The sequence below is a fragment of the Sinocyclocheilus anshuiensis genome, unplaced genomic scaffold (genome assembly GCF_001515605.1).
Source record: "Sinocyclocheilus anshuiensis isolate Anshui unplaced genomic scaffold, SAMN03320099.WGS_v1.1 scaffold762, whole genome shotgun sequence".
NCBI classification, from domain to species: Eukaryota; Metazoa; Chordata; class Actinopteri; order Cypriniformes; family Cyprinidae; genus Sinocyclocheilus; species Sinocyclocheilus anshuiensis.
Genome location: NW_015542390.1, coordinates 195,192 through 209,451, shown reverse-complemented (window position 1 = coordinate 209,451; position 14,260 = coordinate 195,192). Strand labels below are relative to the sequence as shown.

Below are 14,260 nucleotides of genomic sequence, written 5' to 3'. Positions count from 1 at the left end.
TTTTGTTTTGCTTTGCTTTTGCTTTTTTGTTTTGCTTTGCTTTGCTTTTGCTTTTTTGTTTTGTTTTGCTTTGCTTTACTTTTGCTTTTTTGTTTTGTTTTGCTTTGCTTTGCTTTTTTTGTTTTGTTTTGCTTTGCTTTTGCTTTTTTGGCCAGATAAGCAGCGCTCACATTTCTTAAGAAAATATTAAAATGTTTTTTACAATTGTATGAGTTTAATAAATTATTAGTTTGGTTGTGTTTGCTGTTTGGTTTTGACAAAGTTGATAAATAACTGAATTAGATAACTTCAGACGTTCTCTTGTCAGTTTCTCTCTGATTGATTGATTGATTGATTGATTGATTGTTTGATTATTTTGAGTAACACAGTGTTGTAATTTCCCCAAGCATTAGTACAGTCTCTGATTATTATATATCTGAGCTCCTCTAAATAACTCGCCCAGCAAAATAAAGGCGTAATTGATGAGGCTTGACATGTTATTTCTCAGTTGTCACAGAACAACTGGCAAAAACTGTGTTGTCTGTCAAAGGCGAGAATTGGAGTAAAACTACAATGTTTCTTCATGTTTGTATCCATAATGCATATCAGTTCTGGCTGCCGGCCCTCTCTAGCGGCAAGAGAGCGAGCCGATGAGAGGCACTTCACTGTGTCAGTCTGAAAGACTGTGGTCCTTTTGAGTACTTGTTGACGGCGTGACAGGAACTAAATGACTGGGTGAAAATCACACTTGTGAACGCTGTGTTAGCGCCTGCGGATGACACCGCCGCATGTGTTCTTCCTGCTGCCTTCACCTGGATGCTGGTTCTTAAACCTGAGAGCTGCTATTGTCTGCTGAGAGCCACCTGGGTTGCCATGGCAACCGCTCAGGCATGGGATGATTGCTTGGCTGAATCTCTATAACTCGTCTCCAGCCTCTTTGCTCTCAGCAGCTGGATTAAAGCCAAGCACCTGGCATTCTTCAGCTGTGTGTGTGTGCTAAACCTTTCTTAAAACATATTACTTTTGGTTTAAATGTATAAAAATGCTACACAGAGTGGATTTTCTCCAATGAATCCCTTTTAATGACTTAAAAAAAGCTAGTTTTGGAACATGTTAGCTGGTTTGTTGCTGGTCTAAAGTGGTCAGCTGTGACCAAGATGATCTACTAGGTTGAAACTTGGTCCACTTGCTGATAGACCAGCTAGAAACGATGGCAGTGTCCAAATATCATATATAGTGATATGGAAATGTATTTCTGGATTTGATCCCAATCCAGTGCATATATATCATAGGTTTGATTCTGCACTGTGATTAGATTTTCCCTGTGAACAACAGGAGAGCATCCACTCAGCGGGTGCTAACACAGATCTCCATAGTAACCATTGTAAACATCCTGTTTAATGAGTCATGTGATCCCACTGTGTTAATCTCTCCCCACCTCTGTATAATTAAACTGTAAGGACATACTGTGTTTATTGTGTTCATATTATTATTAAACTCATTTTGTTAATCTTGAATAGCATTTTATTAATGTGTCAGCTTTGAGTTTATGATGTTTATGATCATTAATGCTTCCCTTGGCAGTAAATATGCTGAAATAATTGTTTAAAAACAATAATATATAATTACTATGAGAATCCTTCTTTTATAAAGTGACAAAACAAAGTAAAAAAATAAAACTCTTTCTTTTTATTTAAAGGGGTCATATGATGGTTTTCATTTGGGCGGCATTATGCTAATATTTCCACATAGTGACCTAGATATGTGGGGGCGTGTTAGAACGAGCCGTTTTAGTGGGGTGTCGCAGAGTCTTAACTTTTTGAGACTTTAGTCTTTGCAACTTCAGGGATCTTATCTATGCACAATCAGCTTGTAACACTCCAAAGAGAAAGGAAAACTTGAAATCGCATCATATGACCCCTTTAAATTAATTTTATTTTCTTCTATTGTATATTTGATACCTATTTGTTACATGCTTTTGCTTCCTGTACTTGTGTTGTATATTAATACTGAGGTGTCATTTTATACACCACTAACGTCACAAAATGGATCTGCAAAAATAATGATCGTTTTCAAACAGGTATCCTCCAAACACTTTCCTATAGATGCTTGTTTCCACCACAGGATAAAACAAACAAACAAACAAAAACAATAAAACAAACAAAAAAAATAACAATAAACACAGCTAATAGCAGCTTTTTATCTCATAATTCTGACGTTTTATTGCATTTCTGAGTTTATATCTAACAATTCAGACTTTTTTCCTGGCAATTTTGAGGAAGAATAAAAAGAATAAAGCTCAGAATTCCGAGCTATAAAGACAGAATATAAACTTACATTTCTAAGAAAATTGATCTGTAAACTTTCAACTGCAAGAAAAAAAGTCAGAATTGTGAGATAAAAAATTAGCAATTACCATTTAAATTTTTTATTAAGTGATGGAACCAAAAGTAAATAGGATTTCGGGATGTAAACTCCGAATTCTGAAGAAAAAAAGTCAGAATTCTGAGTTTGTCTCGCAATTCAGACTTTATTTATTTATTTATTTATTTATTTTTTCTCAGAATTGTGAGTTTATATTTCACATTTCTCAGTACTGTGAGAATAAAGTTTGAATTGTGAGATAAAAAGACACAATTACCTTTTTATATTGTTTTTATCCCATGATGGAAACGAGCTTCAGTGCTTCCCTGCCTGTCATTGGTCAAACCTCCAGAAAGCCCCGCCCCAAACTCATGCCATTGGTTGAGTCGTTGCTATGCTGGGCTGATCGGGATGCTTTAGAAAACCCCACAGACACGGTGTTCATATACTTTGCTGGAATGAGTGGCTTACCTATTAGTTGTGCATTCAATTGTGAAAAATGATTTTAATATTGAATAAATAAATACACACTCCATCTTTAACTGATCAATATCTTTGTGCCTATCCTTTATCTCTTTAGAAAGAACAAGATGACTTAATTTTGACCCCGGATGGAATGCAGGAGTTTTTGACGTTTGAGATCCCTCTCAATGACTCGGGATCGGCCGGTTTAGGGGTCAGTGTCAAGGGCAATAGATCGAAAGAGAGCCACGCCGACCTGGGCATTTTTGTCAAGTCTATAATCACTGGAGGAGCCGCCTGCAAGGTGAGGAGCAGCTCTCTGATTGGCTATGAGACTCATCACTCATACTTTCTTTTTTAATGTTCATATATTCCAATGAAACTTTTAATATGCTCTTGTGTGTGCGATCACAGGATGGGCGTCTGAGGGTCAATGACCAGCTGATAGCAGTTAATGGAGAGTCTCTGCTGGAGAAAACCAATCAGGAAGCGATGGAGGCCCTCCGCAAGTCCATGTCCATCGAGGGCAACAAGAGAGGCATGATTCAGCTGATCGTGGCCCGGCGGATCGCAGGGAGGGGAGAGGTCAGTTATCCACTGTCTGTAGCATGTACAGTAACCCCTGTTTTACATTCTATTATTTGGCTCTAAACTGTGGTATGAATTGCCAACATGCCCTTGTGAAAAAGACGTGTGCTTAATTGTATTGAATGTGCATTTGTAGTGTGCTTAAAATCTTAAAAGAAAATATATTAAAAAAAATAAAATACACTTTACAAACTATACACTTTATATAGACCTATTCTCACTTTTAAGTAGTTGCTTATCAGCATGCATGCTACTAGCACATTGACTGTTTATTAGTACTTCCTGTATAAAGCACATATTAATGCCTTATTCTGCATGACCGTATTTTAGAATACTTAATCCACCCCATACCTAAACCTTACTAACTATTAAAAAGCAGCAAGTTAGGAGTTTGAGGCAAAAGTCATAGTTAATAGTTAGTTAATAGTGAGAATTGTTCCCCAAACTAAAGTGTGACCAAAAATATATGATTAATGAAATAAAAGGCCACTCAAGTGTACTTGGAAAAAGACACCTTTATGACCATTTCTTAACACACTTAAGTACACTTTTAAATAGAGGAGTTTGTGTTAATGTTAAATGAAACGTTTTACATTAAAGTACATTTTAAATAATTGTTTTAACAATCTTTTGGGATGCTTTTTTTTATGTGTTGACTAACATATTAAAGCAAATGTAAAATATTTGGTTAAAATTGTAGCTATAATTAATTCAATATTGCATTTGACATTAATCAATTTTAAATGTACTAAATTGCAACTTCATTACAAATGTGTATTACAAATATTTTTAAATAAATGAGATACAGGTTTTTGTGAAATGAAGTAATTGTGAAATGACACATTAAAATGTACTTATATCCTACTTAAGTGGGTTAAAAACATGTGGAAGTTCAGCTAACTGCATTTAATATAAACTTATACTCTAATACATTTTCATTTAATTTCAATTATATAATATGAAGTTAAGTGTCCAAAAACTTTAGAATCACTTTACACTTAAGTATATTCTTTTAAAGCGTATTATTTTAAGTATGTTATATTTTACTTTTGTCACAAGGCTGTGCACATTTTTTATTTATTTATTTATTTACTAGAAAAAAAAATGTAATGAAAAAACACCAACAGACCATTTTGTGTCTGTCTGCTTGAAGGAAATTTCTGCAAACACATGCCACAATGAGAATTGCATTTTCCTATTGTTACAACCACCTGGCTCTAGGTGAAGCAACATTACAAAGGGGAGGCCAAACATGGAATTAAATTTAACAAATAAATGTTTAATCAAAAAATAAATTGAGATAACAAATACAGAAACAAAGTGAAGATACATAAAGAAAAAGAAGAAAACTATCCAGGGCTGAAGAGCAAAGATAAACAACACCTTCGCAGAACAACACCACCTGGTGGACAAATACAAAAACACTTTGGGTCGTAACACTATTAAAGGCAAATATGTAGAATCATTTCCTCTAATTAGGCAACGAATTAAGCATTAACCTCACTAAATGTGTTCAGACTTATTCAGAATGACAAATCGTGGAACTTGGGAAACCACCCAATTATTCCAATGTTTCGTCCTTTTTGTATGATTTTTGTCAGTAGGTGGCGCCATCACAAAACCGCTTGCGTGTTTTCACGGTATTGTGGCGATGATACCTAGAAAGTTTAATTTATCATACAGTTCCAAAGGTTCAGTCTTCCCGATTGACGTCCTCTTGACCAAATGTATTTGTTTTGATGCATTGCATGTGAATGGTTTGGTGTATTAAAAAAGTTTTATTCATATTTGCCCAACATGAAGCCTGAAGATTAATCTGACCCAAATTCGGGGATGAAAGCTGGAGGAAAAATGTAGAAAGTGTGTTTCGACAAAATGCTGGAAGATGTAGTGTGGCATAAATTGAAACATTGAACTCTGCATGACCTAAGGAATCAGAAACATTGGTTTTACGGATGTGAGAGTTTCGATGGCGATTTGAGAGATTTGCAGTGAAATTGGCAACCAGAAACCAATTTTTTTACAGTATGATTCTTGGGGCTGCCATAGACTTTAATGCAGCACAATTTTAAACTAACAGACAATAGTTCAGTGCCGGGTCCTTAAATTCTGATGATGAAAATGGCTTTCGTCCTGTATAGAGCTGGACTGACAGACAGACAGAGTTGAGTAGAGTGTGCAGACGGGGAAGTTTGACTGCAGAAAAAGTGAATTAAAGTGAGTAGTTCTTATCAGACAGACGCAGGAGACGGAGAGAGAGAGGGAAAGTGACACGAGGGGTATGAGCGACGGATTGCGATCGAAAGCAATTTGACCGCTGAAATGCTCATGCTGATTTATACTGATAACAGATGGCAGTATGAAATATCAAATATCAACTTCAAATGCCGTCTTTTCCATCCCCCCTGTTTCCCCAATGCAATCCTTTGGATGTGTGTTTGTGTTTCGTTCTTTTTTTCCCCTGCACCGAGTCATAACATCTGAAAGTGTAATCTAACACTTATCTTTCTAAAGAATATATGACAGGCGCTTTGAAGGCGATGCAATTCAGAATGATGACTGCTTATGGAAATGAGACGACTGGCGTCTGTGGCTGCGCTCTCGTGCTTCGAGTGGAGTGGATGTTTCCCAGAGGACAATGCTATTGCTCAGAACTTGCTCTTTCAGAGCTCAGGGGAACTTAATAGAGTTTCTTTTAGATATCAGCTTTGTCTCGGATTTTTCTAAATTTATTGAGATGAATAAAAATAGACAGCAACAAGGCACTGTTGGCTTACAATAAGAGTACAGTGCTTTCAAATGAAAGCGGATGCTATTGCTCAGATAATTTGCTCTTTGAAATATTTGATGAGGAATTTTTGAAATCATGATGAATACATTTTCACTGCAAAGTGTCATGTGTAAAAACATGATGAGAAATAAGAATGTGAAACATTCTAAAAAAGTATTACACAGGTTTAGAAAACACTTGCTTTGAAAACCCATGAAAACACATCTTACACATTGCTATTCATCAGAGCTTTTCCTCATATGTAGGCAGCCTCGTTTGTTGGTGAATCTGACTGCTCTGCTCGTGCTGTATTTGTATTTGCGTGCATCCAGTGAAGACAACACAACAGATAGAAGAAATAGTCTTTCTTTTATATTTTGTACCCAGTCTTTCTCTTCCTGCAAACTCAGTCTCTTGTAATCATTCACGGATGTACACAGAGAAACCTGCGACACACACCAAGAGTGCACTGCTGAGCTCAGATCAGCCTTTATTAGCGGCTGTGTGGAGTTGATTGGTCCTGTTTGAGAGCAGCAGACCTCACGCTGACTTCCTGTCCCCTCAAACACACACACACACACACACACACACACACACACACGTGTCCCATCCATCCTCTCTCGCTCTTCCCAACCAAGGTCACCCGTCGCCTTCAGGAACACCCGGGCTCAAGGTCGCTCTTATCTGTCTGTCAAATGAGGATGAGGACGGTTGCTTTCATCCTTCTCATCAAACTTTAAAGTGCAGCCGGGCTCCCGCTGTGTACCAACATACACCATAAATTGTGCTTTGATATGACATTCAGAGAGAGAGGGAAAGCTGAAATAAGAAAAAAGAGAGATGAAAAGAATAGAATAGTGAAAGTGGAAAGAAGAGGAGAATGATGGGTAGTGAGAGATTGCAGAGGCCACTGAAGGAATCAGGGACTGTGTGGAGGGAGACAGCAGCGCTGCTACTGTCATACAGCAAATGCAGGAAAACAGAGGCCAGCATTAAAATGAATAAGACCCATCACTGTCCTCTGGCCTGTGTGTTTATGTGTGTGTGTGTGTGTGTGTGTGTGTGTGTACTCGATTAGGTTTGGGAGAAGCACGTTCTCTCTTTAGTCCTGTCCTGAATGTGAATCGATGTCCTACACTGTCAGTCTAAAGCTCTTTTGTTCCAAAATACAGCAAGTTCATTAGTATTCATATGTTAAGTGTGGTTCTACTACAAATACATTTTTATATGTTTGCATAAACACTAAACACCTACATCTGAAATGTATGCATATTGTGTATGAACATTTTAAAAGTGCATGTTTTACAAATACTTTGTTCATACAATATTGAATTTACTGTATTAATAGTTTGATTTTATGGTATATAAGTAACTAATAAAAAATGCTCAATGTCGTCATTCCTTCATTCATTCTACCAATGCCTAAACTTTCAAATGTTAGAATCATGTAATTATTTATATATAGACACACACACTTTAAAATTTACAAATCTTAAAAATATACACACTTTTGTATATTTTTGAGTAGTGTTTTTATTAACTAAAACGCAAGTGTAATTGAAATAACGCTGAAGTAAAATACTGGATAAAAACTCAGAAAATTAGAGATGTTACTAACTGGAATAACTATTTACAATAAAACAGGTTTAAGTTGAAGTACACAAATAACTAAAACCGAAATAGATGACAAAAGCACATGACAAAATTACTAAAATTAAAAAGAAAACTGAATATATATATATATATATATATATATAAACTAATTTTAAATATTAATTAATACTTTAATAGTAAATAACGCTGTTGTTGAGAAGTGTTTAGGTTAGGGGAGGGACTCAGAAATATCTATATTGTAAAAAATGATTATACAAATATATTCATAAATATATAAAGGTATTAAAATATGAGTTATTTTATGTTTCTAAAGCTGAGCGTACATACATACTTTTATATGTTAGTTGTTGTCACTACGTCGATATAATATGCTTCAGGGTCTATAAAACCATCTAAACTTAACATATGAATACTAATAAGATGAGGCTGCATAGGAAGCTGTCTTCAGATACATATGATGCAACTTCAGATTTTGACATCTTAGAAGGCAGCATCATTTCTTCCAACCTTCTGGAGCAGCGTTTGTGTCTCGAGCGCCTATAATGCTTTCAAAAGCTGTCTAGGAAGGCATTTTATGATTTCAAGATGTGAAGTTTGTGCTTCTATCTGAAGGCTCTTGCACTTTCTGCTCATAGATGGAACTTGGAAAGGCCTGACATGCAGAGAGTGACCTGATTTTGTCACAGTTACAGTAGATCCAAAGGCTCAAACTGTAAATGAAGGGTTTAATAATCAGCCGCTGACTTGAGTGAAAGGCTCTTGTCTGAAATGGGTTTCAAATTGAGAAGTGAAGCGGAGAATCTTGACTATCTCTCAGACTGCCTTTGGTAATTGAAGCAGTGATGTTCTTCGTAAGGGATTGTCGTGACCCAGATAATGATGTAATGTATTATTGATCATTGCGTTTTCTTCTTCAGTTCAATAATTGAGGCTGAGCTTCAGAGAGGCAGCGATTCCAATCTATGGCTTTCGGTTTCTATTAATATAAGGGCAGAAGTTCTCAGGCAGTTAAAAGTCTTGCAGTCATTTGAATTCAATTAATTTCTTAAAATACTTTAAAACTTGTTTATGTTGCTCAACTTTGAGTTTTACCCCTGTCATAGTAAAATTACGGGACAAAAACAATATTAATTGTATTAATCAGAAATTGATGCACTTAAAATTCTTATTTCTATTATAAATGTTTATCAAAGTTCAGCAGAGTGTTCAAAGACAGCCTCTGAGGATTGTGGGTAATTGGAAGTGTATGTTCCTCCTCATAAAGGTCGGCATCTGAGCCTATCAGCACTGGATTATTGAAATGAGAAATTAATAAATTTCCCCGGATTGGATGTGTCCAATTAGTTTTCCACGCCTCTAGTGTGCTGTTAAACTGGCTTGTGTTCGTTTGTGACACTGCGCCATCTTTACACTTGAATCAAGAAGTGTTTGTGACATAAGAAGAAATTACCTGGGAGTGACTTTCCTGTGCGTTTAGCTATGAAATGTTTTAGAGTTGAGTGTTATAGAGTTAAAGTTAAGTGCAAAAATTTTATTGAGCTAAAAAAAAATATTATATGTATTTATTTATTTATTTTTACACATTATTTATTGTATTTGTGTGATTCATATATTTTTATAGTATATTATTTGTAGTTTCTGTACATTGTGCCACGAAAAGTAACAGTAAGTAAATATTGAGCTTGACATAATGAAGCATAATGAAAACATCATGAAATACTGATAAATAAAAAAAAATCAGTACTTGTTTGAATTATGTGGTTAAAAATACTTTAATGATGCCACTCTATTTAAAAAAATATATATTTGGTAACACTTTATTTTAAGGTGTCCTTGTTACACGGTACATGAACTTACTATTATAATAGCAATGAACAATGCATAATTACATGCAAGTAACCCCAATCCAAACCCTAATCCTAACATTGACGGACAGAGGAGCATGCTGAGTGCGCACTCTCCTGAAGTCAACAACAATCTCCTTCGTCTTCTCCACATTCAGAGAGAGATTGTTGTCACTGCACCACCCGGCCAGGCGGCTCACCTCGCTCCTATAGTTTGTCTCATCTCTGTTGCTAATGAGACCCACTACAGTCGTGTCGTCCGCAAACTTTATTTAATTTAATACAAATTAAATATGTATAATTACACTGTAACAAGGACACCTTAAAATAAAGTGTAACCAAAATATTTTTTGTTTATTAATTTAATCAATATTCCACTTACAAATGCCATTTTATGACATAAACAACTATATATTTTATTGCAGTTCAATTTTTATATATAGTGTCACTTAAAGCCCTCTCCCCCTTTCTTTTTCCCAACTCCAAGTGTGAATTTGCATATAACACACCCATCATTATGCATATTCATGAGTTATGTCAGCAGAACTGTGAAGGGCCCTCTGGTCCACTGTTTTATTCACGGTTTCTTTGAGGATATTTTCTTTTTTTCTACAAAGAGAACTCAAAGCTATTGCGCACAGCTCAGTAGCGTGCTGGAAATCCTTCAGGGAGCTGAGAAATGCACACACTGTCCTCACTCAGAGACGCTCAGTTCTTTGAAAGTATGGGATTTGCATCAAGCCAAAGATAGTTTGGTGTTTTACAAAAGTACTATTTAAGATAGTCTTAGAAGTGTTTCTCAGTTCCTTCTATTATTTACTCCTTGTGATTATTTGAACTTTGTAGATTAGTCTCAGAGGAGGTGTACAGCAACCTGGTAGATGTTTGATGCAGTCTGCTCTAATTGCCAGAAATCTAAAGCCTGGTTTACACTATTTGAACAAGAAGTAAGCAAAGCAACAACGCAAGTGCAACAACATGCTTGCACTGTTCTTTTACACTGACAGCATTTCTGCTGTGTAACAGAGCTGAGACTCTAGTTTGAAAAAAATCCTGTTTTTAATGGGTATGTTTGTCTTTTTCTCAGTTAAAATATATAACAACCCTTGAAACAAGACACATTCATTTGAGAAGCATTAAGACTTGTTTTCAGAGAAATGTGTTTTTTATTTGAATCAGCTGGCTTATTTTTGCACTAAAGAGATTAAAAGAGATTTAAAAAATGAATTTTAATCAGCCTCAGGCCATCTGAGATGCGAGAGCTATCAATCAGCCTGACTGCTAAATTATGGTTTTATTAGCGTTGAGCCAGACTGCCGCTCCACGGGGCAAAGCGGGGCATGATGGGACGCATCCACACACACCAGGCAATAAGAGAAGGACTTCTGGATCTGTACTTCATTAGTTTATTTACCTTTCTGACATGAGCTCACAGTGACTTACTGATGTCATATCACTGTGACTGGGATTCATGAGGAGGACAGATGCATAATGGGAAATGTAGTTTTGTGCCACAAAGACATTGTGAATAGGAAATGCTGGGTGTGTGTACGAGGCAGGTTTGTTTGACTGGAGACGTCCAGGTAGCAGAAGCCCGGCTCTGAATAAAGACGCTCTCTGTAATCCTCTCACAGCTCAGCAGGGAAACTCAATTGGTGCACCTGAGAAAGTAATTGATTGAATTACTTGAATCACTCTTATCTCTCTTTTTTTTTTTTTAGTATCATCGAGATACTATTATTGTTTTTATGGATATTTTGAATTAATTTAATTTTTTTTATTTAATTTTTTTTATATTTTTAGTAGGGTTTTTTTATGTGTGCATTTAATTTTTTATACATTTTTTTAGTTAATTTATCACATCAAATTAAATTACAAACTAAACTTAATTAGAATGAGAAATGTTGAAATACATTTTTTTTATGATTTTAGTTTTAGTTTCAGTTTTAATTAACTATAATGAGCCTTTTACTGTATATGTACTTAACTATTCTTATTTATTTTATTTAATTTATTTTAAAACAAAATAATAAAATAAAACAAAAAGTAAATTAAAAATAAATAAATAATATATATCATATATATATCAACACATGTCCAGTATTCAAACAATGGTCCCACACAGGTCACTAAGGTTAGCCAATCACAATAAAGGTCACTTACTGTACGTAAATAAGTCTGAAAGGTACAGTATCAAAACACAGCCTTTTCAATGCTAAATGGTCAGGATAAACTAAATTATGATGTTTTGGATGCAAGAAACCTTGACTAATGTTATATATGGACTTTAATTGTGTGAAATTTGGCTCCTTTAACTAAAGCAGTTTACCAATTCAGTGCCCCTACTCTCACCGCTGAGAGAATTAATTCACCCATTATGGGGAAACATAATAATCTGTCACTGGCTCAAAACACAGTATTCACAGGGTAAATTTGAGCAGTTTGACCCACAGCTGCACAGCCTCGGGCGCTTGTAGCCGTCATAATCCACTTGAAAAATAGACTGAAAATATGTGAGAGAGGACAACAGATCTGCCGTAAGGGGTTCATCTGCTCTTCATACAGCCGAGCAAATGAATGCCGGGAGAGAGAGAGAATGGGATTGGAGAGATGTGATAGAGAGGGCTAATGAGGCTGTCTGGGTCTCTGGAGAGAGCTGGACAGAGCAGAGGCTGTATGTGACAGCTTAAGACCTGTAATTACAGGCTGAGAGGCGGAGAGGGGCGCTGGATTAAAACCTCATAAACAGCATCAGGGGGCCAGCCCAGTCTGGAAATGTGTGTGTGTGTGTGTGTGTGTGTGTTAGAGAAAGGATTAGAATGACTATATGATGCTGCTATATAGACAAGGAGAACCTCCTGGATATATGGATGGATATGTAAAATTATGGTGTATAGGTAGAATGATAGAAGGATGGAAGGATTGGTAAAAGGATGGATGGATGGGTAGAATGATGATAGTTATATTGATGTAAGGATAGAAAAATTTATGAAAGGATGGATGTATGGATGGATGGATGGGTAGAATGATGGATAGTTATATGGATGGAAGGATAGAAAAATTGATGAAAGGATGGATGGATAGGTAGAATGATGGATGGATAGGAAGAACAATGGATAGTCATATGGTTAGAATGATGGATGGATGGATAGATGGATGGATAGTTATATGGATGGATGGATGGATGGATGGAAGGATAGATAAATTGATGGACGGATGGATGGGCGAATGGATGGATGGATAGATAGGTAGAATGATGGATATGTAAAATGATGGGTGTATAGGTAGAATGATGGAAGGATAGATAAAATGATGAATGGATGGACAGACAGATGTACGGGTGGATGGATAGATGGATAGATTAATAGGTACAATGATAGGTGGTTTGATGGATGGATAGGTAGAATGACAAATTCGGGACAAACTAGCCTGCAGACTGCAAATCACAGCCTCTCCGGAAGACAGACTAGAAGAGGGTGTTTTAATCCACAGCTAATCCTGTTTGAGAAAGCACTAGATTAGGGGAGATTACAGCTGGAGATGGCAGAATAAACGGGTTCGTAATAACTGTTCACCTCCATTCCCTCCCAAACACTGTGCCGCTAAAGATCTGTCTCCCACAAGCAGATCGGTTCAACCAATCTCCCTCTATTTTCTTTAAGAAAAACTTCCCCATCTTCCCCATTTGATCTTCCTCTCATTCTGTCACGACCATCAGACTTTAACAAAGGTTCATAAAACAAATCCTGGTTTTGTAATGAAAAGCTCATTGAGGAGAGTCAGGCTGAGCGGTTTATTGTCAGGCTGCCCGTGGCACTTGCGTCGGATGAAGTTGTAATTGCGTTGACCCCTTCTATGCGTCAGTATGCGTGCTGTTTTATCAGGCCCAGCGAGATAAGTCAGCAGCTCTAGACTTCATTAAACAACTCATCTATATTAAACAGTCTGGTAGTTTCCCTCCCGAATACAGCATTTGTTGTCCCCAATGCAGCGCCACAGACCACCTGAGCGGAGTAAGATGTGTCTTGTGTGATGGGCATCCTGCTGTCCAGGATGAATCGAGATTCTCAAAATTGTTTTTGGTTGCTATTGATCAGAAGACATCAGTCTAATTCCTCCATAGGCCTCCTCTAGTATGTCTGGGAAAGTCACACAGAGAGGATCCGAGCGCACTCTACTTACAGTACCTGATCGTTACTGTAACTGATCTTAGCCAATCAGAGCATGGTGATCATCTCACCCAGAGGCCTTGGTTTTCCAGCAACTTTGTCTCCACTCAAGTTGACTCTTAGACACTGGTATTTTCTTGGAGTTAGAACTGTCTATGTTTTTGACAGATACAATAGTAATCCCTATTATTATTACTCACAATTTGGTTAGAGATTCAGACAAACCCCTACCCTACACGCATTTAACCTTGGTGCATAATGCATCCAGTATCATTTGTGCCAAAAACATCAATGATACCCCAAATTGTGCAGCTACATTCCTAAGCTATCAGACGTATAATGTTTGCATACTATAAATCAAGTAAAAAATCTAATAGACCTAAAATGAAAGAGGGACCTGAGTCATACCTAGATATTAGAATATCAAAGGAGGGTTGGTTGTGGGCTCAGTAAGAAAACACTTAGCAACT

At 36.6% G+C, this 14,260-nt stretch overlaps 1 protein-coding gene across 1 annotated transcript in view; it reads left to right on the top strand.

Moving 5' to 3' along the window:
- The window catches only part of LOC107692754 (partitioning defective 3 homolog), a 444,353-nt gene that overhangs the window by 240,336 nt on the left and 189,757 nt on the right, over nt 1-14,260 (top strand). Inside the window, exons 13-14 of the mRNA XM_016491924.1 lie at nt 2,924-3,109; nt 3,220-3,390. Of these exons, the coding sequence (XP_016347410.1) occupies nt 2,924-3,109; nt 3,220-3,390 (357 nt within the window). The remainder of the gene's footprint in view (nt 1-2,923; nt 3,110-3,219; nt 3,391-14,260) is intronic.